At 37.3% G+C, this 23,431-nt stretch overlaps 1 protein-coding gene across 3 annotated transcripts in view; it reads right to left on the bottom strand.

Annotated features, from left to right (window-relative positions):
- sh3kbp1 (SH3-domain kinase binding protein 1) overlaps positions 1–21,926 on the bottom strand; it is a 44,726-nt gene extending 22,800 nt beyond the window's left edge. For all 3 annotated transcript variants that reach the window (XM_079862957.1, XM_079862958.1, XM_079862956.1), the window contains exons 1-2: positions 21,583–21,926; positions 9,514–9,671 (exon numbers count right to left, since the gene is read on the bottom strand). In XM_079862957.1, coding sequence (XP_079719083.1) covers positions 9,514–9,671; positions 21,583–21,586 — 162 coding nt within the window. In that variant the 5' untranslated portion in view covers positions 21,587–21,926. The remainder of the gene's footprint in view (positions 1–9,513; positions 9,672–21,582) is intronic.
- Positions 21,927–23,431: the final 1,505 nt, after the last annotated feature.

A 23,431-nucleotide genomic window follows, 5' to 3' on the forward strand; every position in this document is an offset into this window, starting at 1 on the left:
TATGAATCTCAAACATGGTTATTCTTTTAATGCACTGACACACACACACACACACTGACCTCATACTCGGGGCTGTCACGAGACTCCCTTTCACTAACTTCCTGTTCGCAAGAGCATTAACAGAGCTCTGAAAATGTGTGCGTGTGATCTACATCCCCCCCCCCCCCCACTCATTGGTCTGCTCCAGATGGTCAATGGTAGCTGGTTTCCACAGCGTCCCATCATTCCTTGGTCTTCCACTACACAGGGAGGAGGAAAAAAAAGTCATCATGTGCTTCGGGGAATGACAGGCTCTCTCATACACAACAGTGTAGACGACCTTGGTAAGCTAGCGCTGCTCTTTGATCAATGCCACGGGCCTACTCATGCTGAGAACCAGGCTGCACGATGTACGAAAAATGTGTTTATTCCCATAAAAACTAATTTCACGTTGGAAGACAGAGGAGGTGAATAATGAAATGTCTCCCGTGCACCACCAAAAAATGTCTGAACAGCTGTTTTAACAATGTTTATTCCATAAAGTCTGTTATTTGCGCAGGTTTGAACAACACAGAATACATAAGTAGCAACAACAATAGGGTCAGATACTGTACTTTTAAAAAAAGTACCTTAGATTGATGTTAAATTGAAGCATCTAACATGTTTAAATGACTTGCGCCCTGGGCTTGGCAAAAAGGGAACATGAAGATTCAACAGCGGCTATAAAAAGATGCAAGATCACATCCACATAAACTGCAGCATTAGGAAAGGGTCAAATGTATATTTCAGCTAATGTAGCAAGTTAGCAGCTAGCAAGCTAACTTGCAGATACAATGTGCAGTCTTATATAGGTACAGGTAAATTAATCCAATACTTGGATCTTTAAAGATACAGACACTTCACATATAAATAAAGTCAAGGCCAAGATGGTTGACTTGTTTTAGTTGATTTAGTTAGCATGCTAACAGTGTGCTATACTTTAACTGTTAGACAGTTGGCAGTGTAAAATCCTCTTGAAAAAGTTGTTTACTAATTGTTGGCTCAACTGCTTTTGATGCTCCACTTTCTTTTCCATTCCGTTCTATTCCTCTTAGCTCTTTCAGAATATAGGTATACATAAGGGACATTTACCTACGTTTGGCAAATTTTCATAGGTGAAATCCAGATATCATTTCAATAGAAATACATGCAGACAGGACTTTCATGTGAGGGTGAAAGATTTCCCTGCACAGATTTCACAATAGGTTCAATAAGACACACTAGGTTAAATTTGCTATGTTGATCAAAAAAAAGTTGCTTGGTTTGAAAGTGACTTCTGTGCGAGCTGTGCTGCATACATTGCTAAACTATTGACTAGAGACAATGGATCTTTTTTGCCTGCGAAATTTCCCCCAAAATAATGTGACCGAAAGGTCCTTAGCAACCAGTATGGTGGGTTGGAATTCGTCAGTATCATGACGAGACTGCAGTGAAGTGCAATTCTGACTAGAATAGAAGAATGCAGCAAGAACAATGAATGACGTAAAATTCCACAATCCAGCACACCACCTAAACCTCCCTCTTATTTTAAGAGGTTAAATGCTCTACAAACCAGTTACATCAGCAAGTGCTTCAGGATTCCAGGATACAGAATTCAACGTTTCAGGGTGAAACGCTTCATTGGCTGTGACACAGTTTCATGAGCTGCTGCCCCCAATGGATTATTAGTGCAGTAGAGCGAGAACAGAGACCCACGCTGAGACACACTCATACAAAAGTACAGATAGGTAAAAATGACAATCACACATAAAAAAAAGAATATGCACATGCATGTAGACACATACACACGATTTTGAAGGATTTCGTTTAGACAGCTCAGGCACCAAGTAAAATGTAAAGCACCTCTACGGAGAAAATGAAGATCCATCCATCCATCCATCCATCCATCCATCCATCCATCCATCCATCCATCCACATCCATCCATCCATCCATCCATCCATCCATCCATCCATCCATCCATCCATCCGGTAACCTTCCAATGGGACAGTGAGGATACGTAACTTTGAAATAATGCTACAATAATATTAACAATAAATAATGCCAACTGTCTTTGTGAAAAGTTGCAAAGACAACAACATAGAAATTAAGAGACTCATTTAGCTCATCCTCTTGAATATATTCCAAATACTCAATGCCATGAATCATGCAAAGTTTGGCAAATCCAGTGATTAGTTGTTCTGCGTTGTGGGCCATCTGACACAATATCTGAGCAGATTGAGCCTGTTCTGCTGAATCATAAATGTTCTGGAGATGCTGGCCTAATGGCAGTTACAATTGAATGCTAAACGTTAATATATATTAACATTACCCTTGTTCAAACCCCTAGTTGATGAAAACAAAAACAAATTTTTAAAAAATGCATAAACAAAAAACTATTTATGTTCAACAAGCACTATTTATGGCATTTATGCGATATGATGAAATCCAAAATATAAAATGAAATAAAAATAAAATCTAGTAAAATAACAACCCAGAAGGAGAGGGCAAAAGTGAGATAGGAAAATGAAAGGTTAAAAAGTAATTTATGACAGAACATAATCTCCTTATTTCAATTCAGAGAATAGCAGATTATCTGATCTTAATTAAAAACGTGATACTGAAACAATCCTTACCAGCTGTGTCGAATTGAATCAGAAAAAAAAAAAAAAGAGAGAAAGAAATGCAGGATGGCATGAGTCCATCATTGAGCGCTTGTGATGCCTGTCTATTCAAAATTACATCGCTCATTTAATCACAAGAGGCTAAATTATCGGCCCATTATCACATCACCAAAACAGGAAGCAGGGATGCGCGAGTGACTGAACCAATCTGCCAGAGAGGAAGCCCCCCCCGTACAAGAACTGACCGGCCCACTGGTGTGCTTGCAACTGTTATTTATCATCACTCATTATCATAACCTCCCTGTAGCATGTGGCAGCTCAGCAGATCATGGTAGAGCACAAATCGACAGACAAACAGGATAAGGGTGAGATTTACTTGTGGCAGACCTCAAGCAGGAAACACCTGTAGATACCAACATGCTTCTTGTGTCTCTTTCTCTTAAAGATAAATGCACACTTCCACTTAAACATCACACGAGAATGAGTCAGATGGTCCACTGCTTATCTTTGACTAGTTAAGTTGTTGATTAAGCGTGATTGAGTTGAACGTTTAGCGTGCTTTAGAGACATAACTTATCTGAGAGGGTTTTAGCACACTATGATTTAGCATGCTGAAACTGAAAGAGAAGTTCAAAAACTAACTAAAAGTAAAAAGGTTAAAACGAAACTAAAATGATTCCTTTTAAAGCACAGCCTAAAACAAATGGACATTTAAACCAAATAAAAACAATAAATTAACTAATGTACATGAGATGTAGCCTGGCAAGCCAGACCTACATCAAGATGTTAGGTCTGGCAACTCACCATAGACACGGCTCAATCCGAGGGGCGGGATAAACGGCTGTCTTTCAAATTCCCTCAGCACACAATAGGACAGCGCTTCAACCAACCAGAGCGTTTTCCCAACAGCGGAGCTAACGTTAGTTGATAGATTCAACTTTTGAATCTGGCCAGCAAAACTACGAACACATCTTCCTTTTTTAAGAATGACTTAAGTGCCGTTCTTTGCTCTTTTCTCAAAGAAAAGCTTAACTCCAAGTCCTCCAGAGTCGCGGCCAAAGCCGATTCGAAAGACTGTTCGCCAGCAGCAGCCGCCATTCTTTGTTTTCAAGTAGCAGGGAACCGTCGCAACTCTGTCGTCATTATGTTAAGCCCGCCCCGCTTACTCTATACACGATGTGATTGACCTGACCCAATTTAGGTTTTTACAGCTCGAAAGTCAACGGAGAGTTGCTAGACTACCCTGGCTGCAAAATAAATTTTGCTGCTGCTAGGGTGCGTCTAGATTTCTAGGCTACATGAGATGCCCAAGAGCTAAGAACTGCACTTTGTTTTCAAAAGTCTGGTTTGTAAGTCACAGCTGCTCAACTGCATTTTTGCCCAAAGTTGACCATCTAATGCTCTGATAAGAGATTACGTAAGATTATGAACTTCTCAAGTAAACAGGGTGTCTGGGAATGAAGCTAGACAAAATTCAACACATTTTTCAGATGCTTATTTCCTGACACACTATGAGTGTCTGAATGTTCACGCTCACTTTCTCACAAACCCTGCGGGAAGAAAAGTCATTACAGAGATGCTCAATTGTTTCTCCTGGAAGATTAAATAAAGGGAATCGAGTTTCTTGTTTCTCAGATTTTTCTCCTGACAAAAATAAAATAATATATATACAGTATATATATGTAAGACTGGAAAAACTGGAAGAAAATTCACCCAAAAATCTATATGGTTTAATGTGAATAATTATCATACAGTATTATACATGTTTGGTATAATTTGAAATGTCTCAGTGCGACTGGTACAAATGTCTCATTCCCAAAGAAGTAAACCAAAAGGTAATAAAGTTCTTAAAAGTTTAGAGACAACTTGCACACAGAGGAGGGTGTGTCTTCCAGGCAAATGGCATTCTGATCCCAAAAGGTGCAAACTCTGAATGCAAATTCCTATTGTTAACAAATGTTTCCATGTGAAAGAAGTTTCTGTCTATATAAAGAAATGCAACAAGAGGCTCAGGCCGATTCTGTAACTCAGATCAGCCCATAATGTTGACGGATCTCAAAGACTTCAGCATTATGTATTTTTCAAAATGTTGGGTTTAACCTACATCAGAGTTCTCAAACCGGTTCCACGGAGGGCCTAGTGTATGCAGGTTTTTGGTCTTTCCCTTCAATTAGTGCCCAATTAAGACCTAGACTACCAGGTGAGGGGAGATCTTAACCAATTAGTGACCTACTCAATCAGTTTGGTTCAAGGTAAAAGAGAAAACCTGCATACACTAGGCCCTCCGTGGAACCGGTTTGAGACCACTGCCCTACATCTTTTACTCTTTATCTCTGAGCATTTGATGTTATTGTATTGATTATCTTTGAACTGATTATGAAATTGGCATGATACATTTACCTGACATAACAAATTGTTACATTTGATTTTAATCTGAATTACTCTGAAATTATTTTCTCAAGTAGATTAAGTGAAGTCTTATGTTTCCACAAATCTGCGTCCGGGGTTAAGTACATACTAGATCCCAGTTTAGATGGAGCGTGAGGCGCATCTGGTGGGATTCTAGATTCCTGACTAACTGCTTGATTTGAACTAAGTTGTTATGCAGTCGCAAATAGAGGGCTAGATAAAAATACTATTAAGGTAATAGCAAGCGTTGAAATGGCATTATCTTAATGTACTAGCCATAACCTCTGGTTATTGTTTGGGCTTTAACTAAGTTGTTATATGGGCGACTGTAGGGGGCTAAATGGGTACTTTTTAACAAGAGCAAGCGTGTATGCGACATTGTTGAATTGCTTTAGCCATAACGTCTGGTTATCTATCAGACTGGCGAGATAGGAAACGGCCGGCGCGAGACTCTCTGAGCGACAGATTCCTAATGAACGAGTTAAATATAAAGAAAAGAGTTAAATAGAATAATCAAATGCATTGCTAAACTATTATATAATTGACCAAATACCAATTGGGCAATCTAACCTAAATTCGAGGTTGTGATAAAATGGAGTCAGATAAAAGCTTAAATAGAATTAAATGACTTTGCTATGCGGATATAGCCTATATATAAAGACAGTAACGTGCAGAGACCTTGAACCGTTCTATCAGAAACCGCCATTGGGCCGATTTAGACGGGTTTACACATACATATATATATACATTATATATATAAATGTTGTTCTATTCAATGATGCTGAAAATTCTACTTTACCATCACAGGAAAAAACTATATTTCAAAATATATTAAAATAGAAAATAGTTATTTTAAATTATAATAATAATATTTCACAATATTACTGTTTTCACAGTATTTCTGATCAAATAAATGTAGCCTTGGTGAGCATAAGAGACTTTTTCTTTTAAAAACAATTAAAAAATCTCACAGACCCCAAACATTTGAATTAGCTATCCTCCTGAGATATTAAAGAAAATATTAAAGATGACGTGCTCACACAATGTGTTTTAAATAATCAGATAGCTAGTGCAAAAGCCCTCCAGATTGCCATCCATCTTGAACTAAAAAGCAACTGTCATATGAGGTGAAGAAAATGTGCAACAGAAAATGTCGCTGCCTGGGATTAGCGCCATCATGGAACAAACTCTGGAATGTTTGCATAAAGTGCGTGAAAATTGAAGATCGGATTTATATATATATATTTTTAAACATATGTATGAGGTCAAAAATAGATCGGATAGCAATCATTAATGTAAACAGGCCAAAAGAGCAACCTTTGAGCAATAAAACAGTCCTCGAGAAAGAGCCTCAAAAAACCCCAGCATGTTGGCTCATCTTGCTTTTGCTCAAAATTTTTAAGGTCGTCAAGGTGCTGAACTCTGAACACGGTGGATGAATTAAGTTAGCGTAGACACAAATAAGTGCAAATGTTCCAACCTCGCTCAGCTGCTTTAAGACCACTGCGAGCCGTATGATATGTGTGTGTGCTCTGAGCTGTTCAGGTGGAAATCTGACTCCCACACCGTTTTTTTTACTGATACCCCAACTCAGCACAATCCAAACCCACAGAGAGAACATAACAAAACTAGCCCTGCTTTAATATGAAGGCACCATGAATCGCTTCTGAAACACTCCATTGCAGCCAAGATCTGCTGTTTGCGTTAGTGTTTTTGTTCTGAAAATGGGCTTGGATACAGTGTAGATACAGTTGATCATCCATATGTGGGTGTATGGTCACTATGCAAACCATTCTGAGAATGGAAATTTCACTCTAGCTTATTTAATGGCCATTTATTTGGCAAGCTCCATTTTAGCATGCTGAGAGAATACAATACATATATGCTAGCAGTAAACAAGCTTAGCTAACATATGTGATGCAATGTGATAGTGATAAATAAAAGCTAGCAGGCAGATTAATTGAGAGTAACATTAATCTAACACTCACATTCAAATGTTTTCTCATTAAATATACAACAAAATCACATGAAAATGATCTTAAATGTGAAGTACATTTGGGCATTTTAGTAGTAAAAAATGTGCCAACTTAAACCTGTATAACGTTATTCTGTGAAACAAAAGATATTTTAAAGAATTTTGTAACTGTTTTTGTCTATATACTGAAAGTCAATGCAACACTGGACACCACTGACTTTCATTTTATGAAAAAAATACTTTCTGTGTTCCACAAAAGGAAGAAAGACAAATTTAGAAAGACGTGAGGGTAAGTTTTCCTTTTTAAGTGAACTATCTCTGCATAATTTATATAATCAGCTTCCAGTGTGTGAAGAGAATCTTTTTGTCTTTTAGGAATGACTTCTATGATGATTGTTTTAGTGTTTTTAGAGTGACTGCTTGTCTGATACGCCCATTGGTCATGCTCAAGCTGAGAAAAGTGTGTTTAAATTGCACCCGTAGACTTTCTCGCGTCTGACTGCACCTACCCTCCCCAGTGTCATCAGAGGAAGTCTATACTTCCCTCTAACCATAGAAGAGGAAGTGACCTCACAAAGCTGCAGTCTCACTGCATAGTTTATAGTCCTAAAGTACAGACAAGCTAAAGGTTGTGGGATCTGAATAAAACTAATCTACAGTATATTGTGCTTTTTAATCAATATAAAACATTAAAAAAAATACAGTCTCAATTCAAGACTATGAATTTATGATGAATCATACATAAAATGACTCAAAAGACTCCAACAACAAGTTTTTGAGGACAGACAGAAAAAAAAAAAAAAAACTTTCCTAAAGTAGTATGGTGCTTCTTTAAAAAAAAAAAAAGATGAACGGTTCTTTCCTTGCCAAATTTGATTTACGTAAAACTTTCAATGCTTTCATTTACATGAGCATATCAAAACAAACTAATAAACAAACACTAAAAGAAGACATTATGGATATTGTAAAGTGCTTTTTATTTGCCATTTAGTTTCCTAAAGCTTTAGTTTATTTTTTTAACTACTTTGCAATTTTTTCAGAAAAGTAGCAAATATGTATTTTTTTTTTTTAAGCTCAATTCATTCATTTAAAACTCGGATTTAACGATTCATTTGTATCATCAATTAAACATATTTTTGCATAAGGAATTGTGATATGAAACTCAATTTAGACTCATAAACAACTGACTTGATTCAGACTTCAAATGACTCAAAGACTTGAGTGAGATTTCACAGAAAAAAACTTGACCAGAGTAATTCAATGATGTATTTAGATGAACTTTGATTAAAGTAAAACTTCACATGTTTTCATTAACATGTGCATATCATATGAACAAATAAAGACTAAAAGAAGAAAACTCTGCATCTTGCAATAGGGTTATAAAACTAACCTGCATAAAAAAAATTAAAAAAACTGTGAACACTGTTAACTTTTCACCCAACCACATGATTTACACTAATGTTCACACCGACATTTGTGGTATTACTTGTTGAAAAGTAGTGTGTTTACAGTAAGGAATTAACAAAACCATCGTACAATAAGAACTGTACTATGAAAATACTGATAATTCTACTAGCGTGATTAGAAAGAGCCTCAATCACGCCTTGTGAAATGGAGTTAACAGGTATGTAGTGCTACTAAGCTAACAAGCTTTCATGGACTCTCACACCTGAGCTCATGACAACCTGCTAGTGGAGTTCACAGGTTTCCTGCTGCAATACGCCCCTAATGTATTGATGTCACTGGAGAGAGAGAGAGAAAGAGAGAAAGTGTGCACAAGTCACAGAGATGCTCTCTCTGTCTCTCCAAATCAACACTAGCATCCTGTTCTTCTCCAGTGCTGCTCAGTCTGACCAATACTCTTCCAGTAAGCACACACACACTGACACTAACAACCTCACCATCCTCTGATGGTAAGCATTGGTTGCCTGCTAAGTTCAGTTTAACACAAACATACACACTTGTGAACACACACTAGTGCTGGGTGATATATAACATATATTCATTAAATGTGCTAAGGATGCTCCAATCAGGATACCCTGAAGACATTTTTAATGATTTCACATCTAAGTGGTCTACTTAAAAGTAATGGCTTATAACTCTACAAAAATAAAGGTATCATCAAGCACATGGTCTCATTTGATAAAAAACCTTTCAGATTTTGAAGAAAACTGATTTTGAGAATGTTTGGAGATTCTTATGTTACAACACTACTGAGAAAACCCAGAAAAAGTGATGCAATTTATTGATTTATTTTGTTATTCATGCTTGACATGATGACAATTTTGTTGCACCAGTTGTGAAAAAACAGTAGTGTATTTGGTTGTAATTGGTGTTTGATTGAAAAATGGTTGCACTGAATAAACCTTTTCAGAGCATTACACACGCATTACATGTTAATAGTTTGGTCATGCTAAATTACAGAAAATGTGGTGAGACTGTAGTGTGAATTCATCCACGACCTCCTGCAGTGAAAGGTCAAAAGTGCAAACGCTGAGTTCAGCACTTACCCTGACAAAGTTGTCGGGGAAGAGCCCTCTCCGACCGTCCAACTCTCCCTCCCACCAGCCCCCCTCATCCTTCCTGATGTTACTGATGATGTCACCGACAGCTATGGTCAACTCGTCATCATGCTGGGCCTGGTAATCAAACTCCACAATGGCTTCCACTGAGAGAGAGGAAAGCAAACAGAGAGATTTAGCACTCATAGTTACACACAGGAAGCAGGATATACAGTATTACTGTATGAGACTACGTAGACAGACTTTCTCCATTCAGTGAAAAAGAAAACTCAACCTACAGGAGATCCATATATATTTCTCAAAGTATCAATATGTGACCTTATAGGAGATGCAAACATTTTTTTATATGTGACTTTTGTAATTCAACATACGCAACCCACAAAGATCCTGTTTTTGGTACTGTTGCTGTTTTATCTTACTCTTATGAAGTAAAGTTAAACTAAATGTTTTTAGTGGTGCTTGCCTAAGTTGCTACAACAACTCTAGGCTGTTGTGGGTGGTTGCCAGGCCATTGCTATGCGTGTAGTAATACTGTATGTTTGGAGTGTTTGTAGCATGTTGCTATGCTGCTATGTGTCCTGGGTTGTTTCTAAGGTGTCGCAAAGGTAGACAGTTTGAAGTGCATAGATAGGTGATAATAGGGTGTTCTCAATGTTTTCTAGGGTGTTGCGGGGTGATTCTAGGGCATACTGGATGGTTTCTAGGGCATTGATTAGTGTTCTTGATTTAGTGTGATTTAGAGTGTGTTTAGTGTTCTAGGGTGTTCTTGATGTTTTCTAGGGTGTTGCTAGTTGATTCAAGGATGTTCTGTGTAGTTGCCAGGGAATTGCTATGTTGATACTAAGGTGTTTGGAATGTTTTTGAGTGTGCTGCTATCCATGTTCTGGTTGTTTCTATGTGATTCTATTGTATCCTGGATGGTTTCTAGGATGTTGCTAGGTTATTTTAGGGTTATTTTAGAGCAATACAAATAGTGATGCTTACCATAAAAACTACTTTGTCATGTGTGTTCTGACAACATCATAACTTCATTTCTTTTATCGCATAATCATATATATATTTATATATACACAATAATAAAACGTTAACTGAGATAGAGAGAGAAAGATATGAGTCCTTCTGAAAGGATAAGAGCTGACAGGCCCCTGGAGCATCAGAAGGCATCATGTTTTCACTGCAGATAGGAGGATTCCTCTAGGTGAGATTAAGGCAGGAGCGAAAGCAACAAAACAAGGAACCGAGAAATTAAAGTGACAAGAAATTTTTATGTTATAGTTTGTAATATTTAAAGGAAGCTTTTTGAACTCTACTGAACTACAGAGGTGCTATTTTTGTTAGGGAAGTGCAGGATGAGCATGTCATCCTCCCAGCTTTGTGACTCTGCGGGTTTGAATTGAATTGTGTGTGTTTGCATGAGGTCATGATGGTGGGAAGGGGTTACCGTCAGGATGGGGATCAGAGATGGAGATAGAACATCACAATGATTCGTTTATGAGTCATCAAGCCATGCCACACAAGACGAGATCACACCCACGCTTCGCTTCAATGCAACGCATGTTGCACAGACACAAACACACACAGCAGGACATTGCAAACATCCTTTGTGACTTCTATACAATCTTTGCTCTATATAGCAACTCTTACTACAGGTTTTCTAAATGATCACAGAATTTTCCTTTTTTGGGTGAACTAATCCTTTAAGCTTTTTTAAACCAAATTCTACAGTTTTTCCAACAAAGCAATGGAGGAAAGGCAAGAAAAGTCTGAAGAGATTCTATCTGGGCCTGATCAGCCATTAGAGATGATAGATCTCCATATAACAACACAGACTGTTGCATTTCTGCAGTTATATTGTGTGCGTGGGTTTGTGCCGGTAGTTTTTTTTATATCTGTGCATATGCGTAGGCGCGTTCCACCAGATGTTTGGAAGTATTCGGTACCTTTGTGTTTGTTATGGCTGCGGGCTGACCGATTTCTTTTATACAACCTCATGCTTTTCTCCCTGCACAGCTCAGCAGAATGTTCCAGAATGTTCTGCAGGGTCATCTGAGGGACCATATAGACCATGCTGTTATGTATTTTTGAATATCTAATGGTATATCAATACCCTTCTGCATGAAGAGATAATCTGGGTGGGTGGTATTTACTCACTCTCGTGTCATCATTCCAAACCCTTAAGACTTTTGTTCATCTTCAGAACACAAATGAAGATATCTTTAATAAAATCTGAGCCAGTTCTGTCCCTCCATTGACAGCTACGCAACTACTACTTTGACGCTTCAAATAATTCATAAAAAGATTGTAGAATGAATCGAGCGGTTTAGTCCAAATTTTCTGAAGAGCCTCGATAGCTTTATATGATGAACAAATTGAATTTAGTCTTATATTCACATATAAACAACACTGATCACCGAACATAAACAGAAGCTCACCAAACCTGCTTAACGTGCAAGAACAAAGCTCATTGGTTCTTGAGGAAGTTCAAACGTGCTGCGTAACACAAGAATGAGCCTGATTGGTTCTCGCACATCAAGCGAACACGCTTGAGCTTCCGTTTAAATTTGAACCATTTTCCACGTTTCATACCGTAACCGTACATTATAATGCTGTGATGCCTAAATTATTTTAAGTATCACAACATTGCTTAATGATCACTGGAAAAATAGTATAATAAAAAAAAAATAGGCTTAACAGTATCAGCCAGAGTTTATATACAAATTTATTAAGGAATTTATATATTAAATTTATATAAAACAGTTGATATTTAAAAATAAAAATGTAACATACAATTAATATATAAACATATTTATTTATATAATAAACAAAAATACAAAGATCAGGAAATGCGCACAATGAATGAGTGACACTCCATAATCAGCGGCGCTTTCTGGAGATCTGATGGCATAGATTCTATACATAGGTGGATCATAACATGGCCTTAATCACAATTATTCATACTTAACCTTTCTACAGGCCTTGAACACCATGTTGGATCTTTTATTCTTTAAAGGAACTGTTATGCTAGACTTCCTGAATGATGACCATCAAGTCGGCCCATCTCTCTCACTCTCCAGCTGTTTGAATTTTGGATTGAAAAAGCACAGCTGTCATGTTTAGGGTAATACATCTTCCAAAAAAAAAAAAACTCCCACACACACCCTTACACTAAGAATACTTGCGTTTGTCTTGAATGTCTGCCACAAATGTCAGTCTCTGTCTGACTTTTTAGCACAGCCTTTCTACAACTGACCAACACAAACACACTCATACACAACAACACACTAGAATTACAGACATAAAACAACAAAGCTGTTTCCTGTTGATTCTTGTCTTTCTTTTTATTGGCCACAAGAAAGACTGAATCAGGATCAAGTTATTAGTGACACATCCAGGGTATGAAACATAGACTGTAAAAAAAGATGGACGACGCCCCTTCGCTCTCTTCCATTGATGAGAACTGAAGCCGCCAGAGTCCCGATATGGCGCTGACATATTGGAACTTGAGTCTGCGCAGTAGCGATCTCGGGACCAGACCTGCGCAGTAGTGAGCAGGAAGTAAAGCCGCGAAATCAACGCTCCGCCCTCACTCTCTCAGGGAGAGTGGATTCTGCACACTTTTTTAAAAATTGATTGCAGTACGACAAGAGGCTTGTTAAAATAAAGTAAATACAATCTCCTCAGTCCTCCGAAGATCCCGAAAAAATGTCCGTTGGTGCTTCAGTGACTACTTCGCTCAGAGAACCTGTCAATCACAGCTGTCAATCATGACGTTACACCACCGCATCACATAACTAACTAAAAAAACAACTTATTTTTGAAACAGACACTTGAACTTACATCAGCGTGATAAAAACGACAGCAAATGAAAGAAACCACCTTTGGAAAAAATATATTTGAAGTGTAATTTAATTGTTTAGTTGGTCTCACGTCCCTATTGAATAACACGGGGAGGCGGGGCTTATGACCTATACTAGGACCAGTCACCGGGGGGCGATCGAGACGTTTTGGCTTCACTTTTCAGGGCTTGTGCGGCACGCTTGGTATGAAATCATGATATCAATATATAAGGGTGAAAACTGCTTTTTGTTGATTTAATATGATCTGTAAGAGGAAATGCATTCTCAAAATAATTACAAGAAATGGTGTTAATGAATTGATCATATTAAAGTATTTGACATGAAGGATAATAGAATATTTTTTTAAATAAAATGAAATACATTATTTAAACTATATTTGTAATCATTTAATATATATTAATAATAAAATATTTTAAAATAAAAATATTCCCATAAAGAAAACTTTATTTAAAAAATGTCCTTTGATTTTTGTTGATTTAATTTTATCTGTAAGAGGAAACAAATTCTCAATCTATTTATTGAGAATGTGTTAATGAATTGATTAAAGTATTTGAAGAAGTATAACAATTATTTTAAAACATATATTCTTTAAAATATATTTTACATATAATATAATATATAAAATATTTTTAAATAAAATATTTTACAAAAAAGTCCCCATGAATCGCAATGATTTGTGACAAATATATTACAATGTGCATTATATCAAGAGGTAGTTGCCAATTCCAGGCCATATATTCTAGGCAACTGGACAATTATCATGTGGTGATTTAAAAAATATCACATAGACCCACGTAATATCTAATATAACAGACACTTGAGCCAGCAACAACCAAGCAACCACATAGTAATGTCCTATGACAATTTAGCAACCACCTCAGCAACTGCATGCATAGCAAGCACTAAAAACAACTCTGCACCACGTGTGTGCATTGAAGATTAGAGGTATTATTCTTTTTTACCAGCGTCATGGCGTGCTGGTCATCTCCCTGAGCAGCTATAAATAGGCCTACTCCTCTTCTTAGTAGCTCCTTTAGCCTGTGTGTCTGGACTCAGTTGATTTGCGCTGATGTGAGTCAAGTGTTTGTCTGCTTTAGAGGACCTCAGTGAAATCATGTGATGCGCTTTTCACGCCAGCACAACTCTCTGAGCTTATGCATTAAACATCAACACAGTCGATGTGTAATATTCACTGAATTCATGTATGCCTGATCCATTCCCTGCCATATAAGCATTGCACCCATAATCCACTGCACAGCATTTGCATAAATCTTGGAAGTTAAGACATACACGCATTATTGTTATGTTGCATTGATTCAGAACAAGATCGATAATGTTCCAGCGTTGTACGAACAACCTTTTTGGCTAATTATGTGATTGAACTGAACTAAAATCCCTCATTGTTTCCCGTCTAAGGGGAGCAGCTTGTGACTTACATTTTAATTGGTAATTCTCGAATACTGACTCAGGCCATGTACTCCCTAAAGGTTAATCAAATTTACGGTATTAGATTGCATTAAATGGAACGGACATGAATTAAATTAATTACACTGGCAAAAGTATTTTTATACAGCAAAGAGCTCATGCTTAAGTCTGACTGGTTGAGCAGCATTAGCCTAGATGCGAATGGCTCAAAATGACTCCAATGAGTCAGTGAAATGAACAGCAGATATCCTTCATAGCCAAACCATTTCATGCCACCCTGACTTATTACAAACCTCCTAATGTAGATTGAAGGAACAGTAGGCCTAATATAACTGCAGATAAAAACCACTACGAAATGTGGTGGGCCCTAACACAAACATACAACATTCAGAGCAGTGCTGTGATCACAGGCGTAGTCCTGACCCATTTCACCAAATGCACTCTGTTATGCTGTGGTCTGGTTAGCACTTAGGAGAGACATCAATGTCCTTTCGTACAAGCTTTAGTCAGATCTGTTGCCAGGGCAACAGAAGAAGTAACACTGACATGAATATACATTAATCAGCTGATTCGACGTGGGTGGGTTGGGTGTCGTTGACTCTCAACCACACCTATCAGGGAAACCCTGTGCTTAAAGGGTTAGATGACCTAAAAATGAATTTTCTGCCATTAATTTCTCACCCTCATGTCGTTCCAAACCCTTAAGACCTTCGCTCATCTTCGGAACACAAATCAAGCTATTTTTGATGAAATCTGAGAGCTTTCTGACCCCCTATAGACACCAACATCATAACTACTTTCAAGGCCCAGAAAGGTAGTAAAGACATCGTTAAAATAGTCAATGTGACTACAGTGGTTCAACCTTAGGGCCCTATTTTAACGATCTAAGCACATGGTCAAAAGCGAAGAGCGCAAGTGCTCTTAGGGCGTGTCCGAATCCACTTTTGCTAGTTTAACGACGGGAAAATGGTTGGCGCGACCAGAGCATGGTCTAAAAGGGTTGTCTCTATTCTCTTAATGGGTGTGTTTTGGGCGTAATGTGCAAAAAAATCAATCAGAGTGTAATTTCCCAATGCCTTTAAAAGCCAGTTACGCTCGTGCCATGGCGGATTCGCTATTAAAATGGCACAATTTGCAAACGTAAAGACTGAACGTGTCTCCAGAGCAAACGCAAACGGAGACGCGCAAGCAGACCATCTAGGGGACAAGCCGGATTTCACCATATATTTATGTACACAATAAAAACCTTTTATTTTTATTTGGCATGTTTGTGTGCTCCTGCACGTCCCTGTGTGTAATAAGCAGAGTGTAAGCGTGTTGTGGACCCGCCTATAGGCGAACATTACTAATGCGCTAAAAAATATTGCGCTATTGACTTGCGTCAGGCTGAAACTAGCAAAAAACACGCTTGCGTCACGCTTGGCGCTGCATTGCGCCGGGTGTATGAAAGGGCCCTTAATGTTATGATGCGACGAGAATACTTTGTGCGCAAAAAAAAAATCTAACAACTTCATTCAACAATTTATTCTCTTCCGAGTCAGTCTCTTCCAAAGTCTCTTCTCAGAACAGCGTCAGATGCTGATGGTAATTGAAATGCTCATTTAATTTATTTTTTACAATTAAATATCCAATGACTAATATACTAAATCAGTTAAATCTGTAATACCATCTTATAACTGATAAGGTAACGCATTCATAACATTTTAGAAAGACAGGTGGGATATTTCTGAACACTCTGTGATGACAAACGAATCAATGTTTTCAAGCAGTTCACAGAAATGAACTAGTTTGAAAGAATTGAATCTCAAAAATTAATCAAACTTCCTATCACACTTTTTGCTACTGAGATTAAATTTATGTTAAACAGTCAAACTGTTTAAATCACTGCAATATTCTTAATGATGCTTAATTAAATTTGTATTCCAAAAAAAACACTTTTTTTTGTTTTGTTTTTGTGTTTAGAGGACCTTTATATAGTAAAAGAAAAGGTGAAGGTCATCTTAAACACATTACCACATGTGGCTCATCATGTGTTCTGGCTTCCCAAATTGTATTAGCCAAGCCACTTATTATGTGGGTTAGACGTTGAACTTGGGTCATGTGCAGAAATTCAGAGAAAAACTAACGATTGGTGCAAGACACAAAATGACACACTTTCCCAGAAGCATAAAACATGCCGTTAACATGCCATTAAATTATGTAGTATGTAGGACAAACACTCTTGTGCTCAATGCTGGAGAGTAAAGTGCAAGACAACTTCCTTAAAGCTAAAAAACAACAATTTTACAACTCTTCTTTAAAGTTACTGCTCCAAAGTCAAACACGTTAATAAATCATGAAGTTGCTTGTGATTGCAAAGCACTTGGTTGTTTGGATGTCCTAATGCAGATCTATGAGAGCATACTGCAGAGACAAAGTTTCATTATAGCTTAAATGCATGATTTAAAAGTGAAATGTTCAGCGAGTGTAGCAAAACTTAAATTATTAATCTCCAAAAGCTCTTTCAGCAGATGTTTTCGACTGTATGTGATGAATAAATCTGGAGCTATTGCACAATATTTTACAAAACTCTTACACTGGACATGGTGGATCTACTCTAGTACCGCATGACACTTTAAGTCTGTCTTGCACTTTAACACTTGGAGCAATCTCCTGTAGACTTAAGAAATCAATGACTACTCGTGCTCAAAAACACATAACTCTTTCTTCCTTCCTTCTGTTTTTACGAGGAACATTTTATTATTTTTCCATCTGATACAAAGCCTTATGGTTTTTATTACTGCATATTGTGCATTTCCCCTCCAGTAATATGCACAGAAAACTTTTTCGTCTATGCCACACAAAACAACTCTCCTCTGAATTATTTTATTAGGATCTATGAATACTATTATTTAACATAGGCATGCCCAGAAGGCATCTGCTTTTGGGGGAAAATCAGCAGTAATGGTTTTAAACATGGTAAGATGTGTTAAATTGGAAGCTTAAAGAATAGGCTAATCAAATTAGCTAAAATATTTAGTAACCAAAAAACAAAAGCAGCTGGAGATGTGTAGATCTTCCAAACCAGTCACCTTTAGGCAGAAAAATGTGATATATAAACAACTACGACTGGTTCCCCAACAATGCTTCCACTGACAATAAAAGAGCAACTATAACATGGAGGAACTTGTGGTAGATGTGTAAATGCTCCACTATAACGGGAACTCATCATACTGTACACAGAAACATGCTTCTCTCACCACTTCCCTGTTTTCTGCCAAAGGGCAATGAATGAGCATGACATAGCAGCCATGACAGTAAAGAGACCGGAGTACAGTGCAACCCTTCCCAGAATCCAAAGCGCACCACATCACTGGGGAGGAAAAGCAAAGCTGGAGCTTGCGGCGAAAACAGTAACAGAGGAAGCCAGGGCTTCATTAACTTGCATGCGATATGAGGATTCACAGGGAGCCCTTGATCACTATGAATTCACTTACTGAAAGCATGTTTAATTCAAAACAGAGGAAAATAAATTCCTACACTCTTGAAAATAAAGGTTCTCTATTGTCATTGACGGTACCATGAAGAACCTTAAATATCAATGAAAGCTTTTCCTTACACAAAAGGTACTTCAGATTATTCAAATGTTCTTCAGACAAAAAATGGTTATTTTAAGAACTGCTCACTGAGAGGTTCTTTGGCGATGCAGAAACAAGCGATCTTATATATATTAATAATAAATAAATAATGCGATCACCAACATTAAACAGCATACAAATCAAAACTGCCTGCTGCTACTGAATGAAATGTCGACCCAGGACAAGCTATAGGACTGGGCAAGTTTTGGGGGGTGTTGATGGACTCGATCTACTCCATGTGTGTTTTGATCATCATTCTGAATCTGATCCAGACGTAGTCTTTGACAAAAACGTGATTTTTTTTTTTTTTTTGCTCAAAATTGAGCTTTTTTATGAAACTTACGCATATTCAAGTGTTGATAAAAAGAATGTATGAAGCTAGAATACAACAGTTATTTTTATCTAAAAGCAGTGGGTCTGTTCTTTCTTTTGATGTATTGCATGTTCAGATATTCATAAAACAAAATATTCTGGGGGTCATGAAAAGATTCAAAATCTGATCAAAAACGCTGGCAACTTTTATTTATATTTTAAACGCTGGTGGGGAAAGAGGTGCATGTTGGGATCAAAAAATTTACCCTCAAGTCATTCAAAACCTGCATAACTTACTTTCTTCTGCAGAACACAAAAGAAGATGTTTTGAAAGACGTCTCAATGTATTTTTATCCCTATACAATGAACCTCACCGACCTCCACTGTACAGACAAACCAGTGAAATATTCTTCAATATATCTTCTTTTATGTTCCACAGAAGAAAGAAAGTCGTACAGATTCAGAACGACATAAAGTTGAGTAAATAATAACAGAATATTCATTTTTGAGTGAACTACTGTATCCCTTAAGGTACTAATATGCACCACTTAGGGGTTGATAAGGTACAAACATCTTGCATGTTTTATATTTTTTCCATATTTAGCGCAGAGCATGGATCATTTGTCAGATTGATTTTTAAATCATATCAGTCCTGCAGTCCTGTTCGTGTCATTGATTTATGTTTTGAAATAGTTGGTACACACAGCTGGCCCTGGGTCGTTAATATCCGTTACCGTTTATGTTTAGACAGAAATGAACAAACCTAACAAACACTCCGGTGGGTTTGTACACGGATGGCTTTAGTCACTAAAGAATGTAACCAAATGTGATGTGCAATGTGCTCAAAAACCGGACTGTGCCGTTTAAGTTTTCAACATGAATGCCTGTTGATCTAAACGCTTTGATGAATCTTGCCAAGAGATCAGAGACACGTGTGTGACTGTCTCACGCTGGTGTTTTGTCAAACAAAACACCCCCTTTTTGATGAGCTCATCACGGCAGAGTGCTTAGAACATAAGAGGATTGTACATCTGTTTGCGCTTCATTCAATAAGAAGTTGCTTTTAGTTTGTTAAATATAAACCATAAAAGATTGTAATCCAATGCCAATGATAGGCTCAGTACGACAGTCTTACATATGAGATTACTCTACACAGTGATGACTCTGCAGATATGATCTCGTTTCACAACGGTGTGGCATTCCTCAAAAATGTCTGTCATCGTGTTTTATCATCAGTGAAGTATAACAAAAGAAAACAACACCAATGAATTTCTTTTTTTTTTTGACTGAGATGCTAAAAACAGTTTTGGCTGCAGCCGCCCAGTTACTGACTGCGATGAGCTTGTGGGCATCAAGGGCGTCTGTTTAAAAAACAAAAACAAAAAGAAAACCGTACAAACAAGTCTCCTTTCTTTAAAGCACATAGTGTGATGTTACCCGATACAGTCTAATGGAAGAAGCATTCGTGGCCTGTTTTGTTCTGTTTGACCAATATCATTTGCCGATTTACACACTTTTCTACCTAAAGTCGCAATGAAATGGAAGAAGTGTCTTCTGTATTGTGATGTACATCTGAGTGAAACAGATTATCAATACAAAAATGTAGGGGAGGGACTCAGTTCTAACTTTAACATTTAGACCCTAGTTGAATCATCTCAAAACCATTTTGATCACAAAGAAACGTTTCCTTTTTGGAAACATTCCACTGAATTTAAATGAACACTTATTAAAGTTAAAATATATAGAAATATAGAAAAATGTGCATTGTCCGTTAACAACACCGAAGGCCCTTCACGCCAAGGACGATAACTTTAACGATAAAGATATCGTTTTAAAATAATAGCAGACTCCACGTCACAACTTAAGGACACAGTGGAATGATATTGTTGGAATTACTTTAAAAATATGTATTTTTCCAGCTGATGAAAGATAAAAACATTGACAGCCAATCAGAATCCACCCTCCTCAAAGAGCTTGAGCATTTAAAGTGGCAGACAAAACTGCAGCATGTTTATAATGAACAGAATGCTATCTGCGTTGGTGTGGACGCTAATACAGTAGTTCTTTGTGTGAATGGGCCTTAATAGTTATCGTTATCTTTCTTGGTGTGAACGGACCTTTACGCTTAGCAGAAAGAACAGGTATATTAATCAGCCAATCGGGTACAGTTAATGCCCGATACTGACAATCTAAGAATATCAACCAATCAATCAGCCTGCCGATATTTGAGTCTATTACACAATTTATGAATTAATATAAGCCCGTCAGCTCATTTTTTGCAAACTATTTTGTATTTATCATTGTGTGGAAACTAATAATTAGCCAATTAACAGACATTTCAACATGAATCTATACAGTAATCAGTCGTAAAGAAACAATATCGGTCGATATGTAGCCTATTCAGAACTATTCAAGGTAATCCATAAAGGGAAACAGATCAAATGTGATGAGCAGTTTACGTTGCATTGTTAGGTCATAACAAAATAATATGCATAATGAAAAGAGCACATCCTTATGAAACAAGGAGCAAAAGCCACATCTGTAAAGAGAAACATAACGGACAGCTGGAGGAGAGCAGGAAACCTCAGAGGGAAATGAAATTCAGCTTTTAACTCTTCATGACATTTGAGCAACAGAGAAGAGGGGGGAAAAACCATGCAAACGTGTCCACATCTTGAAATGATCAGATCTTCTTTCTATAGTTATAATAGTGCGACGGACACATCATGCAATAACTATCAATGATATCAGTTTCATTTAATGTTTTATATGACACATCAATTGCACAATGAGGTCAAGATCTAGCATAAAAATGAACGGACTTATCCCAAATATGTTGTACTCACCCATTTATGAACTTGTATACGCTGCGTGTTTGTCTAGGATGTTTTCAATGTAGAGAAGAAAAAAAGAAATCCGCTACTTTCGGAGATGCAGCACACTGGGTCGGAAATACCTCAAATAATCACTTAAAATGAAAGCGAAACGCGGCTTCTAAGCATATTTCTTACAAATGATCCTGCCCCTCGTTAAAAAGAGCAAAAAAAGGCAGGGGCAACAATGCAAGAGGGGGGAAGAGATGATGTGAATGTTGCCCCAGCCGTAAGGCGCTTCACTACAGTTTTGCCTCCGTCGCTTAACGAACTCCAGCTTGCCATCACTGCGCTCACTCAGTGGCGCTCGTGAAACCGAAAGTTCTCGCGAGAACTGGAAGGATGCGCTGTAATGGTCGAGGCCATTGAACGGGATTTTCCGCTTTTATACAAATAAATAGGCCTACCTGGGGCCTGCAAGTCGCAGGTAATTGTTTCTAAAAACATGTTTTTGTTTACTTAATACATAGAGCGTAATCACTGGGGTGTAACATATTTGGTTACTTTTAAAGAACTTTAAGTGTTTGAAACTAATGTAAACTGTAGGGAGACAGGCGGTGTTTGGTTTAAACGTCAGAAAACGTAGGCCTATGCCAGATTTTAATGTAATATTCCCATATCTGCCAACTAAATAGCCTACTTATTCTTAAACAGTGTAAATTAATGTCAAATAGAGAGCTGTTGTTTCAACCTGTAACTTATATCAAATATGGACAATTGGATTTATTTTTTAAATTATACTTACCTCAAAATGATTGTATCTCAAAAACTCACTCCTAGGCCTATATAAAATGTTGTGCTATATGAACTGATGAGACCTTAACCATGTTAAATCAATAATTACAGATATGTTATAGCATGGATTTAATTGTAAAATATAAGCCTACAAATGAGCCCTAAATGACTATTTTTAAAACAATAAATCCAAATACCCATTTGTTATCCTGCATGCGCCTGCAAATTCCCAGTTATGCTGATTCTAAAGTCACTATTGCCACCCTGTGGCCAGTATAGAATACAACCCGCAGTGCACTTATGATTTTTTTTTTTTTTTTGGCCATGTATCCTTAATTAATATTCAAATATAAAATAGCACTTTCCCCCCATACTTCTTGTCTTATATTCTGCTTGGCTTAAGTCAGTAAATTTGCTTTGGACTTTCTCCTGTTGTGCTGTAATGAGGCTTAACTGAGTGGATCTTTATAATAGCACTATTAATGCTGGAATGACTACTGATCACATAAACACACAGAGACAGAGGAATGTGCTTTAGACAGCAGAAAGTGCAGTCGGCTGCTGTGCAGCAATGGTGGAAACCAAGAGAGAACAGAGACACATGATAGCAACCGAACACAAATAAGGCAGAGAGAGATAGCAGGTGAAAGCATTGAAAGAGAAAGGAAAAGATCTGCCATCAGAATGCTTTAGGCCTTTTTTTGCCACAATGTGCAAACTATGGAGTTCTGATACAAACTCGCAATTCTGACTTTTTTCACTTGCACTTGCGAGTTTATAAGTATATGACTTTTCTCAGAAGTTATGAAGATAAAAAAAGTTGCAATTGTGAGGAAAAAAAGTCTGAATTGTGAGATAAAAAGTCGCAATTACCTTTTTTAATCCATGGCGGAAACAAGTTTCCATTGCAAACTAAAGTAGACTTTACTTGTATATATTTTGTTTATCTGAGAGAACTTCACAGTCCAAATTTAGTATTGAAGCAAAACGGTTTAAATGGGTGCATTTTTTTTAAACAATGCAAATAAAAGTGTGTGGGAAAAGTGTTGTTGGTGTGTTAAGAACACAGAATGAATTATTCTACAGT

The sequence above is a fragment of the Squalius cephalus genome, assembly GCF_949319135.1.
Source record: "Squalius cephalus genome assembly, chromosome: 25".
Taxonomy (NCBI): domain Eukaryota; kingdom Metazoa; phylum Chordata; class Actinopteri; order Cypriniformes; family Leuciscidae; genus Squalius; species Squalius cephalus.